A 19,865-nucleotide genomic window follows, 5' to 3' on the forward strand; every position below is an offset into this window, starting at 1 on the left:
TACACACACATTTAAAATGGGGTACATTAGAAAATAAAGTTAATTTGGAAATACTTTCTTCCACTTCCACATTCTCTGGAACAATTTTATTCACTCTCTCTGCATGCATCTTTAATATCTATTCACCAAGAACAGAAGATGCACCATTACTTTATGTATCACTAGGATGAAAAAAAATACTAATTAAACTAAGCCATGCCATTATTTACACATGTATCCCAGATTCAGAGATGTTAAAATGTAAAAATAAAAGTTATAATTGGTATTTCATTGTGACAAAAGAGGAGGTTATCTATACTTCTATCTAATCTACAGATCAAAAAATAATCCCACGGGATTATATTAAATTATATAAAAATATTTTATAGATATGTTTTACTTATACTTTTACGGAAGGAAAAGTATAGGCACAACTGTAAACACATTACAAACATAGAAGAAATGAATAAAAATAATATTTGCAATATCACTAATTAAGTATAATAAGGGATTAAAAATCTCCATCTGTTTGATTTATGAAAGGTCTGAATATACAGGTAATGGAAAGATAAAAATGGAAGAAATGTGGGATGATTAGATAGTGAAACGAGAAAGGAGCTCTGTCTCTTTGTATTAACATATATACTGATTAGGCCCTCAATAATGTAGAGTCACACAACAGAACATGATAGACACTATAAGAATAGCACAAATAAACAAAAGAGAAATTACTACCTCAGGGAAGTCAGTAAAGCTGGCTTTCTTTTCCAAAAAGGTAACAGTTAAAAGGGGTCAGATTCCCAAAAACAAATACTAAAATTTGTTTAGTCAAAGAGAAAAGAGTAAGAAAAAGCAGATAAGAAAAAAGGATTCATCTTTTAATTTTGAGGTCCATTTTTTTTTACAAAAACAGAGGTAATTCTACTAAGATTATCAAAACAAAAATTTTAAATATCATCCTGTAAACTAGTTCACATTTCCCAAAACATTTTAGGAGATTTATGAAAAATAAAGACAACTCCCATTTTCATTACATAAAATTTCAGACACTAATAATCTTTAGAAGCAAATCAAAAACAAAAGGCCAAATCCTTGAGCCATGGGATTTAAGCCTAGCAACTATCTTCCCTAATTTCTTCAAATACCACCAGAAAAGTTCCTTCTCTTATGCATACATATATGCAAATAACACACCAGATTATATCTCACTCCTGACAGGATAGGAAAACCACCCCAATCTTTGTGTTCAAGATCAGTTCGGTACCTTGATGTTGATGCACAGAAGTACAGATTTATCTCACTTATCAAAATGAGATTAAGTTACTACTTTAGCAGCTCAGACAGCTAATTCAGGGGCTAACTACCTTGAGCCTAAATTCTGAGCAAAGTGAGAACACTCTTGCATTAAAAAAAAAAAAAAAATCGGGGCGGTGGGGAGGAGACAAAATCAACTAAAGAGGCTCTAAATCTTACGACTAGATATATTCTACTTTTTAAATAAAGCCAGTTGTTTATAAATCAGAATGTAATTCCCTTAGAAATAATATTACACATGCAGTTTAGGTTTTCTTGATAGCCCACAAAATTTAAGTTTAGTCATGATGCAAGAGCCTAGAACTAATAGTTCAAGATGAGGTCTAAAAAAGATGGTTAGCGGGGTGCCTGGGTGGCTCAGTCATTAAGCATCTGCCTTCGGCTCAGGTCATGATCCCAGGGTCCTGGGATCGAGCCCCACATCAGGCTCCCTGCTCCGCGGGAAGCCTGCTTCTCCCTCTCCCACTCCCCCTGCTTGTGTTCCCTCTCTCGCTGTGTCTCTCTCTCTCAAATAAATAAAATCTTTAAAAATAAAATAAAATAAAATAAAAAAATAAAAAAGATGGTTAGCAAAGAAAATAAAGTTAACCATCAAAAAGTGAAAAAACTAAGTTTCCTCCATTATAAGTACTCATAGGACTGGCCTAATAATGTGTGTGTATATATGTGCGTGTGAATGAATAAATAACAAAACTTGTCTCCGATTCTCTGGCTTCCTTAGAATGGTAGCAGTAGCAGTATCCTGGCTTCCCCTCTCTATTTCACGTCTCTACACCAGAGTTCCAGGACCTGAAATTAAAAGTCTAGGGTCCAAAATTACCTACTAGTGTTCCAACCAAACAACCTCTCAAGTCATTGTGATTTCATATTGGTCTTAAAAATTAAAAGACCACACTCGGGGCGCCTGGGTGGCTCAGTCGGTTAAGCGTCTGCCTTCGGCTCAGGTCATGATCCCAGGGTCCTGGGATCAAGCCCCATATCAGGCTCCCTGCTCGGCGGGAAGCCTGCTTCTCCCTCTCCCACCCCCCGCCCCCGCTTGTGTTCCCTCTCTCTCTGTGTCTCTCTCTGTCAAATAAATAAATAAAATCTTTAAAATAAATAAATAAATAAAAGACCACACTGAAGAGTACAAAGTTCAAGAAGTCCCTTCTCTATGAAAATCCTATATCCAGAGGCACATATTAATTGGGTATGTTGAGTATTACTTCTCAGGAGAGCTCAACCAAACCTTAAACTGAAACCTTAGTGCTGAAATTTCCAGCTAGCACACAAGCCATGGAAAGACGCCTGTGCTAGCACCATCACAAAGGAAAAGACAACAGCTGCTCTTTGTTGAAGTCTTAGTCTTCTGGGGCCAGATATACCTCTTTATTGAGTCCAGACTGATAGAAAGGCTAAAAGTCAGACATGGCAAGACTGACACCTGGTGACAAAGCAACCCACATGCCAGTTCCAAAGTACCTGTCCTCTAAGACAGCATTCTAGCATGTGGGAAAAGCCTTTGACCTCAGCAAGATCTTCAAGTGAACAGCCTCTTAATAAAAAATTGAACACAGGAGGTTAGGGGGAAAAAAAAAAAAGGAAGGGAAAGACTCTGGAATTCTGGAATTCTTAGGCACAACTCTATTACCACCCACTTACTTATGTGATAGAGGACCAGACATTTAATAATCTCTGTGTGCCTCAGCCTCCTTATCTATATTTTAAAAACTCTATATAAGAACCCTTTCCAAAAACAAACAAAAAAGTCATGATACAAGAAGGGGCAGCTAAAATTAACAAATACAACTATTAAACAAAGTACATTAAAATTTTGGGGGCATCTTTCTAAGAAAAATAAGATCTACCTGATAAATACCAAAAGGAAGACATGCAAGGCTTACAGAGTTCCTACAGGAAATCTCCACCCAAAATATGTGCCAGTTTGCTTTTTAATGTTTCCACGAAAGGACAGAAAAAGAATCGATTGTTGAATACAAATGACTTAAGAGTAATGCCCACTTCAAAGTGAAATAAGGCCATTTCTGCCACAATAAAAACTTGTTTTTAAAACGTCAAATATATCCCTTATTTAAAATAGTTGCCTGATTGAGGGCAAAAATCTCCTGTATAATGAAGGCCCTTTCAAAAACTGAAGGGACAGGATCTGTTCCAGGCATTTGGCTAGGGATGAAGTAAGAGAAGAGACAGAGAGGACTGAAACAAAGGTAAAGAAGCACTGACCCCTGTGTGGACCCCTGTGTGGACATATCTGAAAATATCAGCACAGCAGAATCTGTGTAACTGCTTTAACTGGTATCCTCAAATTACTGCCTTATTTAAAAGAACCAAAGTTGGCATGACAAGGGAATCACTCTTGTTTAAGGCAGTAATTAAAACAGCGAGGAAGGGGGCGCCTGGGTGGCTCAGTCGTTAAGTGTCTGCCTTCGGCTCAGGTCATGATCCCAGGGTCCTGGGATCGAGCCCCACATCGGGCTCCCTGCTCCGCGGGAAGCCTGCTTCTCCCTCTCCCACTCCCCCTGCTTGTGTTCCCTCTCTCGCTGTGTCTCTCTCTGTCAAATAAATAAATAAAATCTTTAAAAAAACAAAAACAAAAACAAAAAAAAACAGCGAGGAAGTTAATTTTTGATTCATAAAGTATCAGGTAGACAAAGATAGCCCAACCTTGGTCAAGGCCTCTAAGCTGCTTCTGTTCTAGCACCTTCAATCCTTGTTTAACTTCTCAAAATTTTAAATCTTTTCAAAATGGTTGCTTCTACTATAGAAACACTTTAAAAAGAAAACAAAAAAGGGGGAAGTAAGTTTGTAAACTGTAACCGTCTGAATGTTTTAGGTGGCAAATTACAGAAAATCTCGTTTCAAAATAGTTTAAACTTTAAGAAAATGTACTATATATCACATAACAGGAAGTGCAGTTTCAGAAATACTCCTAAAATGAGTTCAAGGATACTCCCAAACTGAAGATGACACAAACAAATGAAAAGATATATTATGCTCATGGGCTGGAAGAATTAATGTTGTTAAAATGTCCATGCTATCCAAAGCAATCTATATTCAATGCGATCCCTATCAAAATACCAATGTATTTTGCACAGAACTAGAATAATTCTAAAATTTGTATGAAAACACAAAAGACCCTCAATAGCAAAAGCAATCTTGAGAAAAAACAACAAAGCTGGAGGAATCACAAGCCCTGATTTTAAACTATACTACAAAGCTATAGTAATCAAAACAGTACAGCACTGGAACAAAAACAGACACACAGATCAATGAAAGAGGATAAAGAGCCATGAAATAAACCCACACTTACACAGTCAATTAATCTACAACAAAGAAGGCAAGAATATACAATGGGAAAAAGACATTCTCTTCAGTAAATGGTGTTGGGAACACTAAAGAGCTACATACAAAAGAATCAAACCAGACTACTTCCTATCACTGTATTAAAAAAAACAAAAACAAAACAAAAACCTCAAAACGGATAAAAAACCTAAATGGTAAGACCTAAAACCATAAAACTCCTAAAAGAAACCATAAGTAGTAAATACTTAGATACCAGTTTTAGCAATATTTTTTTTTGGATCTGTCTCCCCTGAAAAGGGTAACAAAAGCAAAAATAAACTACTGGGACTATATCAAATCAAAGAGCTTTTGCACAGCAAAGGAAACCATCAACAAAATGAAAAGGCAACCTACCGAATGGGAGAAGATACATGCAAAAGATATATCTGATAAGGGGCTAATATCTAGAATATATAAAGAATTCATACAAGTCAACAACAACAACAAAAACCTGATTTAAAAAATGGGCAGAGGATGGAATACACATGTTTCCAAAGAAGACATAAAGATGGCCAACTGACAAAAGATGCTCAATACCACGAATCATCAGGGAAATGCAAATCAAAACCACAGTGAGAGATCACCTCACATCAGCCAGAATGGCTAGGATCAAAAAAGACAAGAAATAACTAGTGTCGGTGAAGATGTGGAGAAAAGAGAACCCTGGTGCACTGCTGGTGGGAATGCAAACTGGTGCAGTCACTGTGGAAAACAATATGGAGGTTCCTTAAAAAATTAAAATACTATTGAGACCCAGTAATCCACTTCTGGGTATTCACCCAAAGAAAACAAAAACACAAATTCAGAAAGATGTATGCACCCCTATGTTTACTGCAGCATTACTTACAAGAACCAAGATATGGAAGCAAGCTAAGTGCCCATCAACACATGGATAAAGAAGATGTGGCATATATATTTATAATGGAATATCACTCATTCATAAAAAAGAATAAAATCTTGCCATCTGGGACAACTGGATGGACCTAGATGGTATTATGCCAAGTGAAGTAAGTCAAACAGAAAAAGAAAAATGCTACAACAAAAACCAAAACAAATACCAAAAACAAACAAACAAAAAAACAGAAATAGACTCATAAATCCAGAAAACTAACTGGTGGTTGTCAAAAGGGAGGGGGAAGGTAGAATGGGTTAAATAGGTGAAAGGGAAAAAAAAGGTACAAACTTCCAGCATAAAAGAATTAAGTTATGGGGATGAAAATATAGCACAGGGAATACAGTCAGTAATATAATAACTTTGAATGGTGACAGATGGTCACTACACTTACTATGGTGAGCATTTCATAATGTATATAAATGTCAAGTCATTATGTTGTCTACCTGAAACTAATATAATATTGTATGTCAACTCTACTTCAATTAAAATATATATAACAAAAAAAAACCCAAAATGTACTCATAGGTAGAGAGAACAGCAAAGTGGTTGCCAGAGGTATGGGGTGGGGGGGTGGGGCGAAACGTTTAAAGGTTGTCAAAAGGTATAAACTTCCTGGGGATCTAACGTACAGCATGGTGACTATAGTTAACAATACTGCAGGGTATATTTGAAAGTTGCTAAGAAAATAGATCTTAAAAGTTCTCATCATATGAAAAAAAAATTTCTGTAACTGTACCGTAACAGATGTTAACTGCAGTTATTGTGGTGATTATTTTGCAATCTACACAAATACTGAATCATTACATTGTATGACTGAAATTAATATAATGTCATCTGCCAATTATACTTCAATAAAAACAATTTCTTTAATTAAAAAAATTTTAAACAATTATTGCAGAAGTCTGAAAAGCTATTAAATCAGAATTCTATCAGCCTCCAATACTCTTCTTTCAATATTTTAAACATTATGCCAAAGATAAGCCTCTCTATTATAAATCTAAATAGAAACTCTAATATGATCACTTTAGAAGAGAAATTCGTAACTACATTCAGGGTTCCTGAGGCTAATCTAAATTGATCTACTTATATAAGGACAGGTAAAGCTCTAGGGTTTTTTTATTTTTGTTCTTCCTTAAATTGATTTATTAAGACTATCCAAAATCACCTGATGATAACTTTTTAAAATGTCAACTTGGCTAGGCTAAAGCACTCAGATACTTAACTATACACTAATTTAGATGTTGCTATGAAGGTATTTTGCAGGTATAATTAAATCCTTTAATCCATTTAAGTAAAGGAGATTATCCCAGATAATCAGAGTGGGCATAACTGAATCCTTTGGAAGGCCTCTAAAAGCAGGACTGAGGTTGCCCCAGGTGAGGAAAAAAAAATTCTGCCTATGGACTTGGCAGAATTTTTGCCCGTGCCCATGGGATTTCTATCCTACTGGTGATCTTCTCTTCCTGTCAGCTAGCCATCCAGATTTCAGACTTCCTTTGCCAGTCCCTCACAATCATGCAAGACAACTCCTTGTAATAAATTTCCAGACATTATATATATATCTCCTACTACTTCTGCCTCTCTGGTTGCACTCCCAACTTCTATACACCACAGTATAAAATATGAATTTAGAAGTAATACTTCTTACATTTAATTGGGAAAATATTTTATATGTGCAGACATATGGGTGGGCTTACATAATCCTTTTAAAAACTGCAGTAAGTCAGGGCGCCTGGGTGGCTCAGTCGTTAAGCATCTGCCTTCGGCTCAGGTCGTGATCCCAGGGTCCTGGGATCGAGCCCCGCATCGGGCTCCCTGCTCAGCGGGAAGCCTGCTTCTCCCTCCCCCACTCCCCCTGCTTGTGTTCCTGCTCTCGCTATCTCTCTGTGTCAAATAAATAAATAAAATCTTAAAAAAAAACTGCAGTAAGTCAGTGCTACAACACTGAATCATCTTCTAACAGGAGCTACTATTGTTCTACAAGGGCAATGTAAGGGACTATTCATTTTTATCTAGATCACAAAGAACAGGTCTGGGAATTCTTTATGAATTCTTTAATCTAAACCTTTTAACATTGGAGATCCGTATGTAAGAAGCACTAGGAAATGTGCAAAGGTTACAAAGAATTTTCTCTAGTTCAATGATCATAACAGTCTACTTTTTTTTTCTTTTTTTTCTGCATTTAGAAGGCTGCTGAACACCCTTGGAGATGAAGTCTACATCCCGAGTTATGGTGTGGTGCTACCGTCACACTAGTAAGGGGACACTACTTAAAGGGCATTCCAGCATTAGAACAACCACATACAAGACTGGCCAGAAACAAAGACGAAGACAATCATAATCAACAATATCAGAATCGTACCAGAGAGAACACGTACTTTTTCCACAAAACAAAGTACCCAAGGGGTACAGTTCAACTTGACACATACCGGCTGTTCTTTAATTCTGATCAAGCAAAATTCCCAGCAAGCCTCAGCAGTAGCAGGAGCGGCAGGAGCAATTCAGTCTAGTACAGAACTGTAGCCTTACATAACACTCACTTTCCCAGGAAGGCCCAAACAAACCCCCCTGACGGTGCAGGGACAGAAACCTGGCGTGGAAGGTACAAACTGTGGGAGACTGGCTTTCTGAGAAACAGCATGGCCAAGAGGGGACACACACAGAGACACAGAGAGACCAATGGATTAGGACCATGATAAGACAAATCAAAAGAAAGGTAAAGAAATTCAAATGATAAATTATGGGGAGACAGACACCCACACATAGGAAATAGTGGAATGGCAACACAAGAAGCAAATGGTTAGTAAGAAACACAGCAGCCACACACATGCACCTCAGTACTAAATATGGGAACAAAAGGCATAATATAATCCTAACTGTCTCTATTATTCATATCTTAAACTATATAGCTGGGCAACAAATTATAAAGCCAGTAGCAAAAACTGAGTTCTAAAAACTTTTTTTTGATAGCCAAGAAACTTTGTGTCAAATCCTAAAACAAAATTACAATGGTACCTGGCTAGAGGCTAAAACTGTGTGGTGCTTTTTAACCTTTTAAGTTATATTCTGTGGAAGAGTAGATAATTTACAACTTTCTCCAAATGTGAGAAATATAGTGGTTAATAAAAGCAATTTGTTGTGCTTTGGGTATCAAATATAAATTTAATTCTATTTCTTACTATCTTCCAAGTCACACCCAACTCCAAAAATCAGTATTAGGTCCAAAAATGAATCAAAAAGTTTTTCAAGCAAGGAGCCTGGAATAACAAGCAATAATTTCAATGTAGATTTCTAATACAAGAAAACAAACTGAAATATAAAACTTGATCAGGAGTTTTTCTTCTGAAATATCAAAATATTTAGTGGGAAGTCACTAATCCATCAAAAGTATTATATTTTAAAACCTATGCAGCAAGGTCATACACAAAAGGCCAACACAAAAGCAGAGAGGCATGTGTTCATGTGAGTATGTAAGTGTGTGTGTGTGTGTGTGTGCTGGGGGACAAACTTAATGCAAACATGAAAAAGGGCATATAAAAATAAAATAATCTCATCTGGAGACCGGGAATTTTTAATTCTAATCCAAAGAATTCTATCCATTCGTCTTATCCAGAACCAGAAAATATGAATAGAGTTAATATCAAAGTAAGAAGAATCTCATGAGTATGCAATCAGTATAGTGAAGAAAAATTGTGAGGGTTAGACTTTATTGTTTTAGTTTCTTGAAAATCAAAATTCTATGGGTGGGGGAATATCAAGTCTCCAGTCACCCAAAAATTTTAAACTTAGTAAACAACTTATGAAAGTCGTTTCATATTTCCCAATCTTCAAGAACATGAAAATAAAATATTCCTAAGAATCAGCTCCAAGGAGCCACACAGGTTAATGACTTCATTCTGTCACTGTTGTTTCTATTTAGAAGAATATGGGTAATGAATGAAGTTCTACTAGAAGAACTACTTCAATGTACTTGTAAATTTATGTTAAATACATGCTGTAAAAGAAGAGGTCGAAAGACATACACTTAATCTCTACGGGGCGCCTGGGTGGCTGAGTCCTTAAGCGTCTGCCTTTGGCTCAGGTCATGATCCCAGGGTCCTGGGATCGAGCCCCGCATCGGGCTCCCTGCTCTGCGGGAAGCCTGCTTCTCCCTCTCCCCTCCCCCTGCTTGTGTTCCCTCTCTCACTCTGTCTCTCTCTGTCAAATAAATAAATAAAATCTTTAAAAAAAAAAAGAAAGACATACACTTAATCTTTAGTATAAAACAGTCTAATTACAAAAAAAAAAAAAAAAGAAAAGACAGAAAACTCCAAGAGAGCTGTCGGGCTAGACCTGTAAACACAGCTCATTTTGAAGAATTCAAAGTCAAAGATCCATAAAAATCATATCCGAGTCTCTTAAATTATCCTCAAAATGTTGCTTCTTCTAAATTTGACCTATGCACTGATGTAACAGCCTGCTTCTCCACAATACAAATTGCATAAAGTCTAAAAATTCATAGCCGAAATGAGCATTGGGCTCAATAAAAAAGGTCTAAGCCAAAAAAATATTACCTCCTTGAACTTGAGGTTCATTTGCTCTGTAGATAATAAAGTAATTAAAAAGCAAGTAGCTATTTGTACCCTCATGATCAGCTAGTAGAAAAGTTTAATTTCTCCATTGATGAATACTTTCTCACTTTCCAATCAATGATGCTGGTGTCTACAGCTTCCTAATATATCTCCATTTGATGTTGCCTTTCAGATGTTGCAACAATGAATTTACAATGACTTAGAATAAAAAGTAGATTAAAAAAAATAATACAAACACTCAAGAACCTAAATTCCGAGAGGCAGATATACTGAACAAGTATGCCCCCCAAAGTATACAGTTTTAAAACCATACTTTAAACCTTTCTAACAAAGTAAGTCCACCATTCAGCTTTCCTATCCTTACCTTTCCAACTCTGCGATCTTCTTATCTTTGTCATTCTTCTCATTTTCCACTTCCTTCAAGATTTCCAAGAGGCGGTCAACTTCTGCCTGGGCCTTGCTAGATTCATCTTTGAACCTGGCAATCTCTCTCTCCAATTGCTGTATTCGGTCACTCATCTCTGGACTGGCTCTGGCTTCCAATGTTGCCTCATGTGCCTACAAAGAAAAGTGTTCAAATTCTATCAGACATATATAGTGGCAGTGGGCAAACCATGTCCCAAAGGACCATCTATATTTCAATTTAAATAGAGCATTATCAAATATCTAATAGCGGGTCTTCAATTTATGAAGCTTTTCTCTGCTTAAATAGTACATAGACAAAATAGTAGTAATAAATTGAGAAATAATTGTCATGGATTTCAAATGGATTTGTGTTTAGATGTACTACAGTACATATCTGAATATTAGGTCAAAAATCATATGACAAGACATGTTTTTCTGAGTGTAAGTGAGATATACAAACAAGCCATTAGACTACTATTGATCTCTCCAAGATAATCTCTCCAATCTCTCTCAAAAAGGCATCACTAAAGATTCACTGCTGATGTTACTATAACCAATGCCAATGCTGAGATCTAATTCCCACTTGACCCTTACTTCCCTTCCCTTTTCCTATATACTGCTTTACCAACATGTATGAATCACATGGCCTGGAGCATACACAATCTATACTACAAATGTGATGCCATAAAACTGAAGTTAGGTTACAGGGCACCTGGGTGGCTCAGTTGGTTAAGCGTCTGATCCTTGGTTTCGGCTCAGGTCATGATCCCAGGGTCATGAGATCGAGCCCCACATTTGGCTCCGTGCTCAGCATGGAGTCTGCTTAAGATTCTCTCCCTCTCCCTCTGCCCCTCCCCCCACACTCTCTCAATCTTTCTCTAATAAATGCAACTTTTAAAAAAAAATGAAGTTAGGTTAAGAAAATGGCTATCCACACACAGGTATCCTCCTAAGATAGGATTCAGGATTTTACAAGATAACATGGAACAAACGAAGTCAGAAATCAACAGTCCCATGTAGAACCAAGAAAAATTTTCAGAATCCTGTTGCAAATATAACTAGTACCTTCAATGCATTTTGGAATGCAAAGCAATTTCAATAATTAAAAACTAATTATCAAGTCTTTAATTTTTCTCCCGAATCTCTAAAGCCATGCATGTATAATGTATTTAAAGAGAAGGTAGAGGTGAAGATGTTTTATTTTCCCTTATTTAATAGACAAGAAAACATAATTAGTTCTTTAAAATGGTTTGAAAAAATATTAAAGGGGTAAATATATATTATTAGGAAATACTTCGGAAAGCTCTGATGCAAATACCTTGAGTAAAAGAGAAATGTCCCCATAAATTGGGCTAAATGCTTTGTCAAAGCAAAAGCTGTACTTCTAAGATCAAGACCTTTACCAACATCTTTTGTTTCAGGTTTAATCAGTTAGGAAAATCCAGTTACTAACAGTGGCCTTTAAAAAAGATTCCACTGGCAGACATGTATTTTAATGTGTTAGCAAAATTCTAATCTAAACTGGTGTGGTTAAAAGCCACAACAAAGTAAAATCAAGAAGAAAGAGAGGCAGCCCTGAATGAATTAACTCATTAAGAATAAAACAAGGCAAAAGCAGCAGAAATGCAAACACTTCCCAATGCCTGGAGGGAAATTCTGATCTTACAGAAACTTTTCTACTTTGTATTCATCCCAATATACTTTAGAAAGGAGTCATTTTTTAAGTCTAGAGTTCCTACTTGAGGAAGGGAGAGAGAAGGTCAAGTGCATTCATTTTCTACAGAGTAGTAAAAAACCACTCATGAAAAATACAGAAAAAACATCAACCAGGGCTTTATGGCACTACTCTGTCACAACACTTATTGGTCGGAATGGGTGGCTTAATACTATTTCAGGATCCTAAAGGGAGAAAAGTCAGTAAGAAAAGAAGAAAAAAAGGTAGAAGGAAATGGTATAAGAAAAGAACAAGCAAGAGAAAGAGAGTAAAAGATCAAAAATATAATTTTTAAAAACTTGTGATAAAAAAAAATTCTCCAGAAAGAGATATTTCTTCCCAGAGGGAAAAAAAAAGAATTTAGCACTTTTTACAGTTCTCATAATTCAGAAGTGAATTTCAATGCTTTCCTTAATAATTCTGAGGTCATTATCTCATGCGGAAGACATAAAATATGGAAATTCACCTACAGGGCATAAATTCCTAAGCTAGAAGTGTTTCTGTTCCATTTCCACTCTGTTCTATTTTTGTGTTAGTACTGTACTGTCTTGATCACTACAGCTTTTTAATATAACTTGAAGTCCAGAATTGTGATGCCTCCAGCTTTGCTTTTCTTTTTCAAGATTGCTTTGGCTATTCAGGGTCTTCCGTAGTTCCATACAAATTTTAGGACTGTTTGTTCTAACTCTGTGGAAAAATGCTAGTGGTATTTTTTTTAAATATTTTATTTCTTTATTTGAGAGAGAGAGAGAGCACGCACAAGGGGTCGGGGGGCAGAGGGAGAGGGAGAAGCAGGCTCCCTGCTGAGCAGAGGGCCCGATGTAGGGCTCAATACCAGGACCTGAGCTGAAGGCGGATGCTTAACCGACTGAGCCACCCAGGCAACCCTGCTGGTGGTATTTTGATAGGCATTGCATTAAATGTGTAGATTGCTTTGGGTAATACAGACATTCTAACAATATTTGTTCTTCCAATCCATAAGCATGGAATGTCTTTCCATTTCTTTGTGTCATCTACAATTTCTTTCATCAGTGTTTTATAATTCTCAGAGTACAAGTCTTTCACCTCTTTGGTTAGGTTCATTCCTAGGGATCTTACTTGTTTTTGGTACAAATGTAAATGGGATTGACTCCTTAATTTCTCTTTCTGTTGTTCATTATTGGTATATAGAAATACAACAGATTTCTCAACATTATTTTGTATCCTTGTGACTTTACTGAATTCATTGATCAGTTCTAGCAGTTTCTTCATGGAGTCTTTCAGGTTTTCTATGTTTATAAACTATCACGTGATCTGCAAATAGTGAAAGTTTGACTTCTTCCTTACCAATTCAGATGCCTTTTATTTCTTTTTGTTGTCTGATTGCTGTGGCTAGGACTTCCCATACTATGTTAAATAACTGTAGTGAGAGTAGACATCCCTGTCTTGTTCCTGACCATAGAGGCACTGAGGATGACATTAGCTGTGGGTTTTTTGTATATGCCTTTATTTTGTTGAGCTATGTTCCCTTTAGACCTACTTTGTTGAGGGTTTTTATCATGAATGGATGTTATACTTTGTCAAATGCTTTTTCTCCATCTACTGAAATGATCATATGGTTCTTTTCTTTTATTATTGTGGTGTATCACATTGATTGATTTGTGAATATTGAACCACCCCTGCAAACCAGGAATAAATGCTACTTGACTGTGGTGAATGACTTTTTTTAATGTATTGTTGTGTTTGGTTTGCTAGTATTTTATTAAGAATTTCTGCATCCATATTCATCAGGGATACTGGCCTGTAGTTCTCTTTTTTAGTGGAGTCTTTATCTGGTTTTGGTAATCAGGGTAATGTTGGCCTCACAGAATGAATTTGGAAGTTTTCCTTCCTTCTCTGTTTTTTGGAATAGTTTGAGAAGAAAAAAAAGAGAAATAAGTATAGTGGGGATGTACAGAAAAGAGAACTCTTATACACTGTTGGTGGGAATGCAATTCGATACAGTCACTATGGAAACAGTATGAAGCTTCCTCAAAAAGTTAAAAACAGAACTACCATATGATCCAGGAATTCTGCTTCAGGGTATATATCCAAAGGAAACAAAATCACTATCTCGAAAAGATTATCCATACCCCCATATTCATTGCAGCATTATTTATAGTAGTCAAGACAGGAATCAACCTAAGTGTCCACTGATGGATGAATGGATAAAGCAGCCATGGTACATATACAGAATGGAATACTATTTACCCATTAAAAAAAAGAAGGAATTCCTTCCATTTGTAACAACATGGATGGAGCTTGAGGGCATTATGCAAAATGAAGTATGTCACAGAGAAAGAGAAATATTACATGATCTTGCTTATATGTGGAATCTAAACAACTGAACTCAGACAAACAGAGAACAGATGGCTGGTTACCAGGGGAAGGAAGAGGAGTGTGTGAAATGGGTGAAAGTGGTCAAAGAGTACAAACTTCCAATTATAAGATAGTAAAGTTCTCAGGATGTACTACACAGCATGGTGACTATGGTTAACAATACTGTTTTATTAGAAAATTGTTGAGAGAGTAAATTTTAAAAGTTCCCACAAACAAAAAATAAAATAAATCGTATCTATATAAAAAAATAAACAAAAATAAACCTACAAATAAGCTATAAAACAAAACAAAACAAAACAAAATGCTAATGTAGAAAACAAAGACAACAAAATCCTAGGCCTAATAAACTCCTAAAGAATTAAAATTGTAGGGACGCCTGGGTGGCTCAGTCAGTTAAGCGTCTGCCTTCGGCTAAGGTCATTGATCCTGGGGTCCTGGGATCATGCCCCACATCGGGCTCCCTGCTCAGTGGGAAATTTGCTTCTCCCTCTGCCTGCCGCTCCCCCTGCTTGTGCTCGCTCTCTCTCTCTCTGACAAATAAATAAAATCTTTAAAAAGAATTAAAATTATAGCAAATAAAAAAACCGAAAAATCATCTGACGATATTTGGCTCTATTTTTTTTTTAGATAGAATTGACATATAACATTACATTAGTTACAGGTGTACACCATAATGATTTGACATATGTATAGTATACTGTGAAACGATCGCCACAATATATCTAATTAACATCTATTACTACAAAGTTACAAATAATTTCCTTCTTGTGATGAGAACTTTTAAGATCTACTCTCTTAGCAAATTTCAAATATACATAAAGTATTATTAACTATAATCACCATGCTGTACATTATATCCCAGGACTTATTTATTTTATAACTGGAAGTTTTTACCTTCTGACCCGCTTCACCCATTTCACCCACATGCCACCACTCCCCCTGCACCCTCCTGGCAACCACCAATCTGTTCTCTATATCTATGGGTTCAAGTTATTTTTGTTTTTACATTCCACATATAAGTGAGATCATATGGTATTTGTCTTTCTCTATTTCACTGCCCTGCTTTTAAAATGTAATAGTGCTAGGGAAGTATTTATCTACTAGAATGAGATAAAATCTGAAGCACAATATTTAACAATTGTTCTGAGTCTTATTACATCTTATTGCTTAATTCTTATCTCAATCTTACATTAGGAAATACACTCTCATTTATTCTAAGACATATTTTAAAGTCAAAGGTTTTTCTCTTCTTTCTTGAGAGGTAGTTTCCAATATAAATTAATGAGTTTAGAAACATTTTGATAATATAAAAAAAAGTTCATTTGACATCTAGTAGAACTTAAAAAGCTATATAAAACATGTATATTGGGGGTGCCTGGGTGGCTCAGTCACTTGAGCCTCCAACTCTTGATTTCAGCTCAGGTCGTGATGTCAGGGCCCTGGGTCGAGCTCCGTATCAGGCTCCCCACTCAGCGGGGAATCTGCTTATCTCCCTCTCCCTCCACCCCTCCCCCCTCATGCACGCACACCCCCACCCTCTGAAATAAATAAATAAATAAATAGCCATGTATATTGTTAATTCAGACTTCTGTGATATACTCTCAAATTCCTTGGGATAGGCAACCTATTAATTCCATAAATATTTAATGTGTTAATTAATAAAACTAAAGCTGATTCCCAAACATGTTAGCAATAACTGTATTTTTATTTTAGGTTTTAGATGTTATTCTAAATAGCAAAATTCACATATGTATCTTCACAAAACAAGAATGCATAGGTCTGTCCCATATGGAAAACTGTTGTAACTTCAGCCCCAACATGTAAAAAGTCTGGAAGTCATCACTACCATTCTTAAAACAAGAAAAAGTTAAAAAACTGAAAATCAATTACTTTTCTTGGACCTATCAGAGAACTGAGGTCAAGGGGCAAACTACAACTCCAAAATCAAGAGACACAGGCAAATGCAGAGAGTCATAGTTGAGATCTACCCACCTGGAGCAAAGCTGTTGGTAGACACACTTCAATGGTGACTTTGAGGAATTACTAGAGGCTGAGTGTGGATGAGCATGACAGTGAAAAAGTCCTAGAAGCTGCAGTTTTAGGGCAAACTCATCTTATTTTAATGAACTTTACATCCAGGAACCCCACCAGGTTCTCACAGTGAAGAACTGACAAAAATCCCTTTGTGGTTCTGGTAAGGGTATGGGGGGCAATAATTGTGAAATATGCCCAAACTGTACTCTACCCAAAGGCAGACTCTCCAGGAGTAAAGATTTTAACAGAGTTTTATCCCACCTGGCAGATGGGCATTTCTCCCATTCTAGCCCCCTCTAGCTAAGGGGGAAAACCTTTGTGAAGGTCACAGCCAGGGACACAGGCTCATAAAAGACCAAGACTTAATCATTAGACTATAGAAAGTTTATCTTCCCTCTCACCTTACCATCACACCAACAGGGTTCCAGTATAATAACAAAGGATAACAGCTGAAAGAGCTACAAGATGCAGACTGTCTCTGAAGAGAGAAACCCAAAGTCAACAGAGATGAGAATACTAGAAGAATTTGAAGCCTCTGGCACCTACAGCCACAGCAAACATTAAATACAGCTCAACTTCTAGCCAGACTAAAACCTTACACATATGCCTATTTACCCACTATCTGATACAACATATCTGGCTTTCAACAAAAAAATTACAAGTATGCTAAAAGGCAAGAAAAGACATAGTCTGAAGACAAAGAGCAAGCATCAGAATCAGACTCAGATATTTTACATTGATGCTGGAATTAATCAGACAGGGAATTTAAAATAACTGATTAACAGTTAAGGTCTCTAATGGGAAAAGTAGGCAATATCCAAGAAAAGATGGGTAATATAATCAGAGAGATGGACACTCTAAGAAAGAATCAAAAGGAAATTCTAGGTATAAAAAACACATAAGAAAAACTAACGCCTTTGATGGACTAATTAGTAGACCAGATATGGTTGAAGAAAGAATCAGTAAGCTTAAAGACAGGTCAATAGAAACTTCCGAAAATGACGACCTGAGTGGTCAGTCAGTTGAGTGTCTGCCTTCAGCTCAGGTCATGATCTCAAGGTTCTGGGATTGAGCCCCACACTGGGCATCCTGCTCGGCAGGGAGTCTGCTTCTCCCTCTCCCTCTGCCTCTGCCCCTTCCCCCTCTGCTTGTGCTCTCTCTCAAATAAATAAAATCTTTAAAAAAAAAAAAAAAGAAACTTCCCAAAATAAAATGAAAAGAGAAAAAAACAGTAATAAAAAGAATAGTACAGAACATTCAGGAACTATGGAGCAATTTCAAAAGGTGCAACATATACATAAACTGGAATACGAAAAGGAAAAGAAACGAGAAGAAATATTATAAGTAATAATGGCTGATAATTTTCCAAAGTTAAGGATGCACACCAAATCAGGAAGCTCAGAACACCAGGTAATATAAATTCTAAACACCTATACACAGGCACATCATATTAAAATTGTAGAAAATGAAAGACAAAGAAAAAAGCTTAAAAGAAGTCAGAGGGGGAAAAAACACCTTACCTATAGAACAAGAATGTTAAGAACTACAGTTGACTTCTCATCAGAAATCACATAAAAAGATATCAGAGTGAAACCTTTAAAGTGTTACAGAGAAAAAAACCCCACCAATCTAGAAACCCATATCCAGAGTTATTATCTCTCAAAAGTGAACGAGAAATAGAGACTTTCTTAAACTAATACAAACTGAGAAATTCATAGCCAGGAGACCTACTGTGCAAAAATATATTAAAAGAAGTTCTTCAGGGGGCACCTGGGTGGCTCAGTCGGTTAAGTGTCCGACTCTTGATTTCAGGTCAGGTCATGATCTCAAGGTCGTGAGATGGAGCCACACATTGGGAGTGGAGCCTGCTAAAGATTCTCTCTCTCCCTCTGCCCCTCCCCCGCCACACTCATGTTCTCTCTCTCAAAAAGAAAAAAAAAGTTCTCAGGCAGAAGAAAATTATATAGGTCAGAAACTCACATATACATAAAGAAAGAGAACTGGAGAAGGAATAAAGCTAAAACTACATCTTCTATTATTCTTATTCTTCATCTAAAAGGTAATGCTTTAAAGTAATAATAGTAATGTATTAGGTGATTATCATATATGGATAAATGAATGATAACAATGTCATCAGGGAAGGGAGGAAGGAATTGGGAGTATTCTGTTGTATGTACCTGCATGACACATAAAGTGGGATAACATTTTTTTGAAAGTGAATTTAGATTAAAAATGTCTTACTGCCTGATTTTTTGATATGACACCAAAAGCACAGGCAACAAAAGCAAAAACAGGTGGACTGCATCAAACTAAACAGCTTCTATACAGCAAAGAAAACTATCAACAAAATGAAAAGGCAACCTACGGAATGGGAGAAAATATTTGTAAACCTTATAGCTGACAAGGGGTTAATATTCAAAATATATAAGGAACTCATACAACTTAATAGCACAAACACAAATAATCCCATTAAAACGGGTGAAGGACCTGAACAGATATTCTTCCAAAGAAGACAGACCAATGGCCAACAGGTACATGAAAAGTAGCTCAACATCACTAACCATCAAGGAAATGCAAATCAAAACCACAGTGAGATAACAACTAACATCTGTTAGAACGGCTATCATCAAAAAGACTAGAAATAAGAGTTGGCAAGAGTATGAAGAAAAAGGAACCCTTGTACCCTGTTGGTGTGAATGCAAATTCATACAGCCATTATGGAAAACAGTACGAAGCTTCCTCAGAAATTCTTAAATGGAGCTAGTATATGATCCAGCAATTCCACTCCTGGATATATATCCAAAAGAAATGAAATCAGTATCTCAAAGAGGTATCTGCACTCTCATGTTCATTGCAGCATTACTCACAAGAGCCAAGATACTGAAAGACTCTAAGTGTCCATCAATAGATGAATGGATAAAGGAAATACGATGTGTGTGTGTATACTCAAATACTATTTAATCATAAAAAGAAAGTAAGTCTTGTCATTTGTGACTACATGGATGAACATGGAGGACATTATGCTAAGTAAAATTAAGCTAGACACAGAAAGACAAATACTGTATGATCTCATTTATATGTAGAATCTAAAAAAGCTGAACTCATTGAAGCAAAATAGAATGGTGGTTGTCAGAGGCTGGAGGATGGAAAAATGAGGAGAAGGTGATCAAAGAAGGGTATAAATTTTCAGTTGTAAGATCAATAAGCTCTGGGAATCTAATGTACAGGATGGTGACCATACTTAATAATGCTG

The 19,865-nt window shown here is 36.4% G+C and overlaps 1 protein-coding gene across 12 annotated transcripts in view; it reads right to left on the reverse strand.

Moving 5' to 3' along the window:
* ERC1 (ELKS/RAB6-interacting/CAST family member 1) overlaps nucleotides 1-19,865 on the reverse strand; it is a 550,857-nt gene that overhangs the window by 357,663 nt on the left and 173,329 nt on the right. For all 12 annotated transcript variants that reach the window (XM_078075442.1, XM_078075441.1, XM_078075446.1 and 9 more), the window contains one exon: nucleotides 10,466-10,659. In XM_078075442.1, coding sequence (XP_077931568.1) covers nucleotides 10,466-10,659 — 194 coding nt within the window. The remainder of the gene's footprint in view (nucleotides 1-10,465; nucleotides 10,660-19,865) is intronic.

Source organism: Halichoerus grypus, chromosome 6 (genome assembly GCF_964656455.1).
Source record: "Halichoerus grypus chromosome 6, mHalGry1.hap1.1, whole genome shotgun sequence".
In the NCBI taxonomy this organism is placed as follows: Eukaryota; Metazoa; Chordata; class Mammalia; order Carnivora; family Phocidae; genus Halichoerus; species Halichoerus grypus.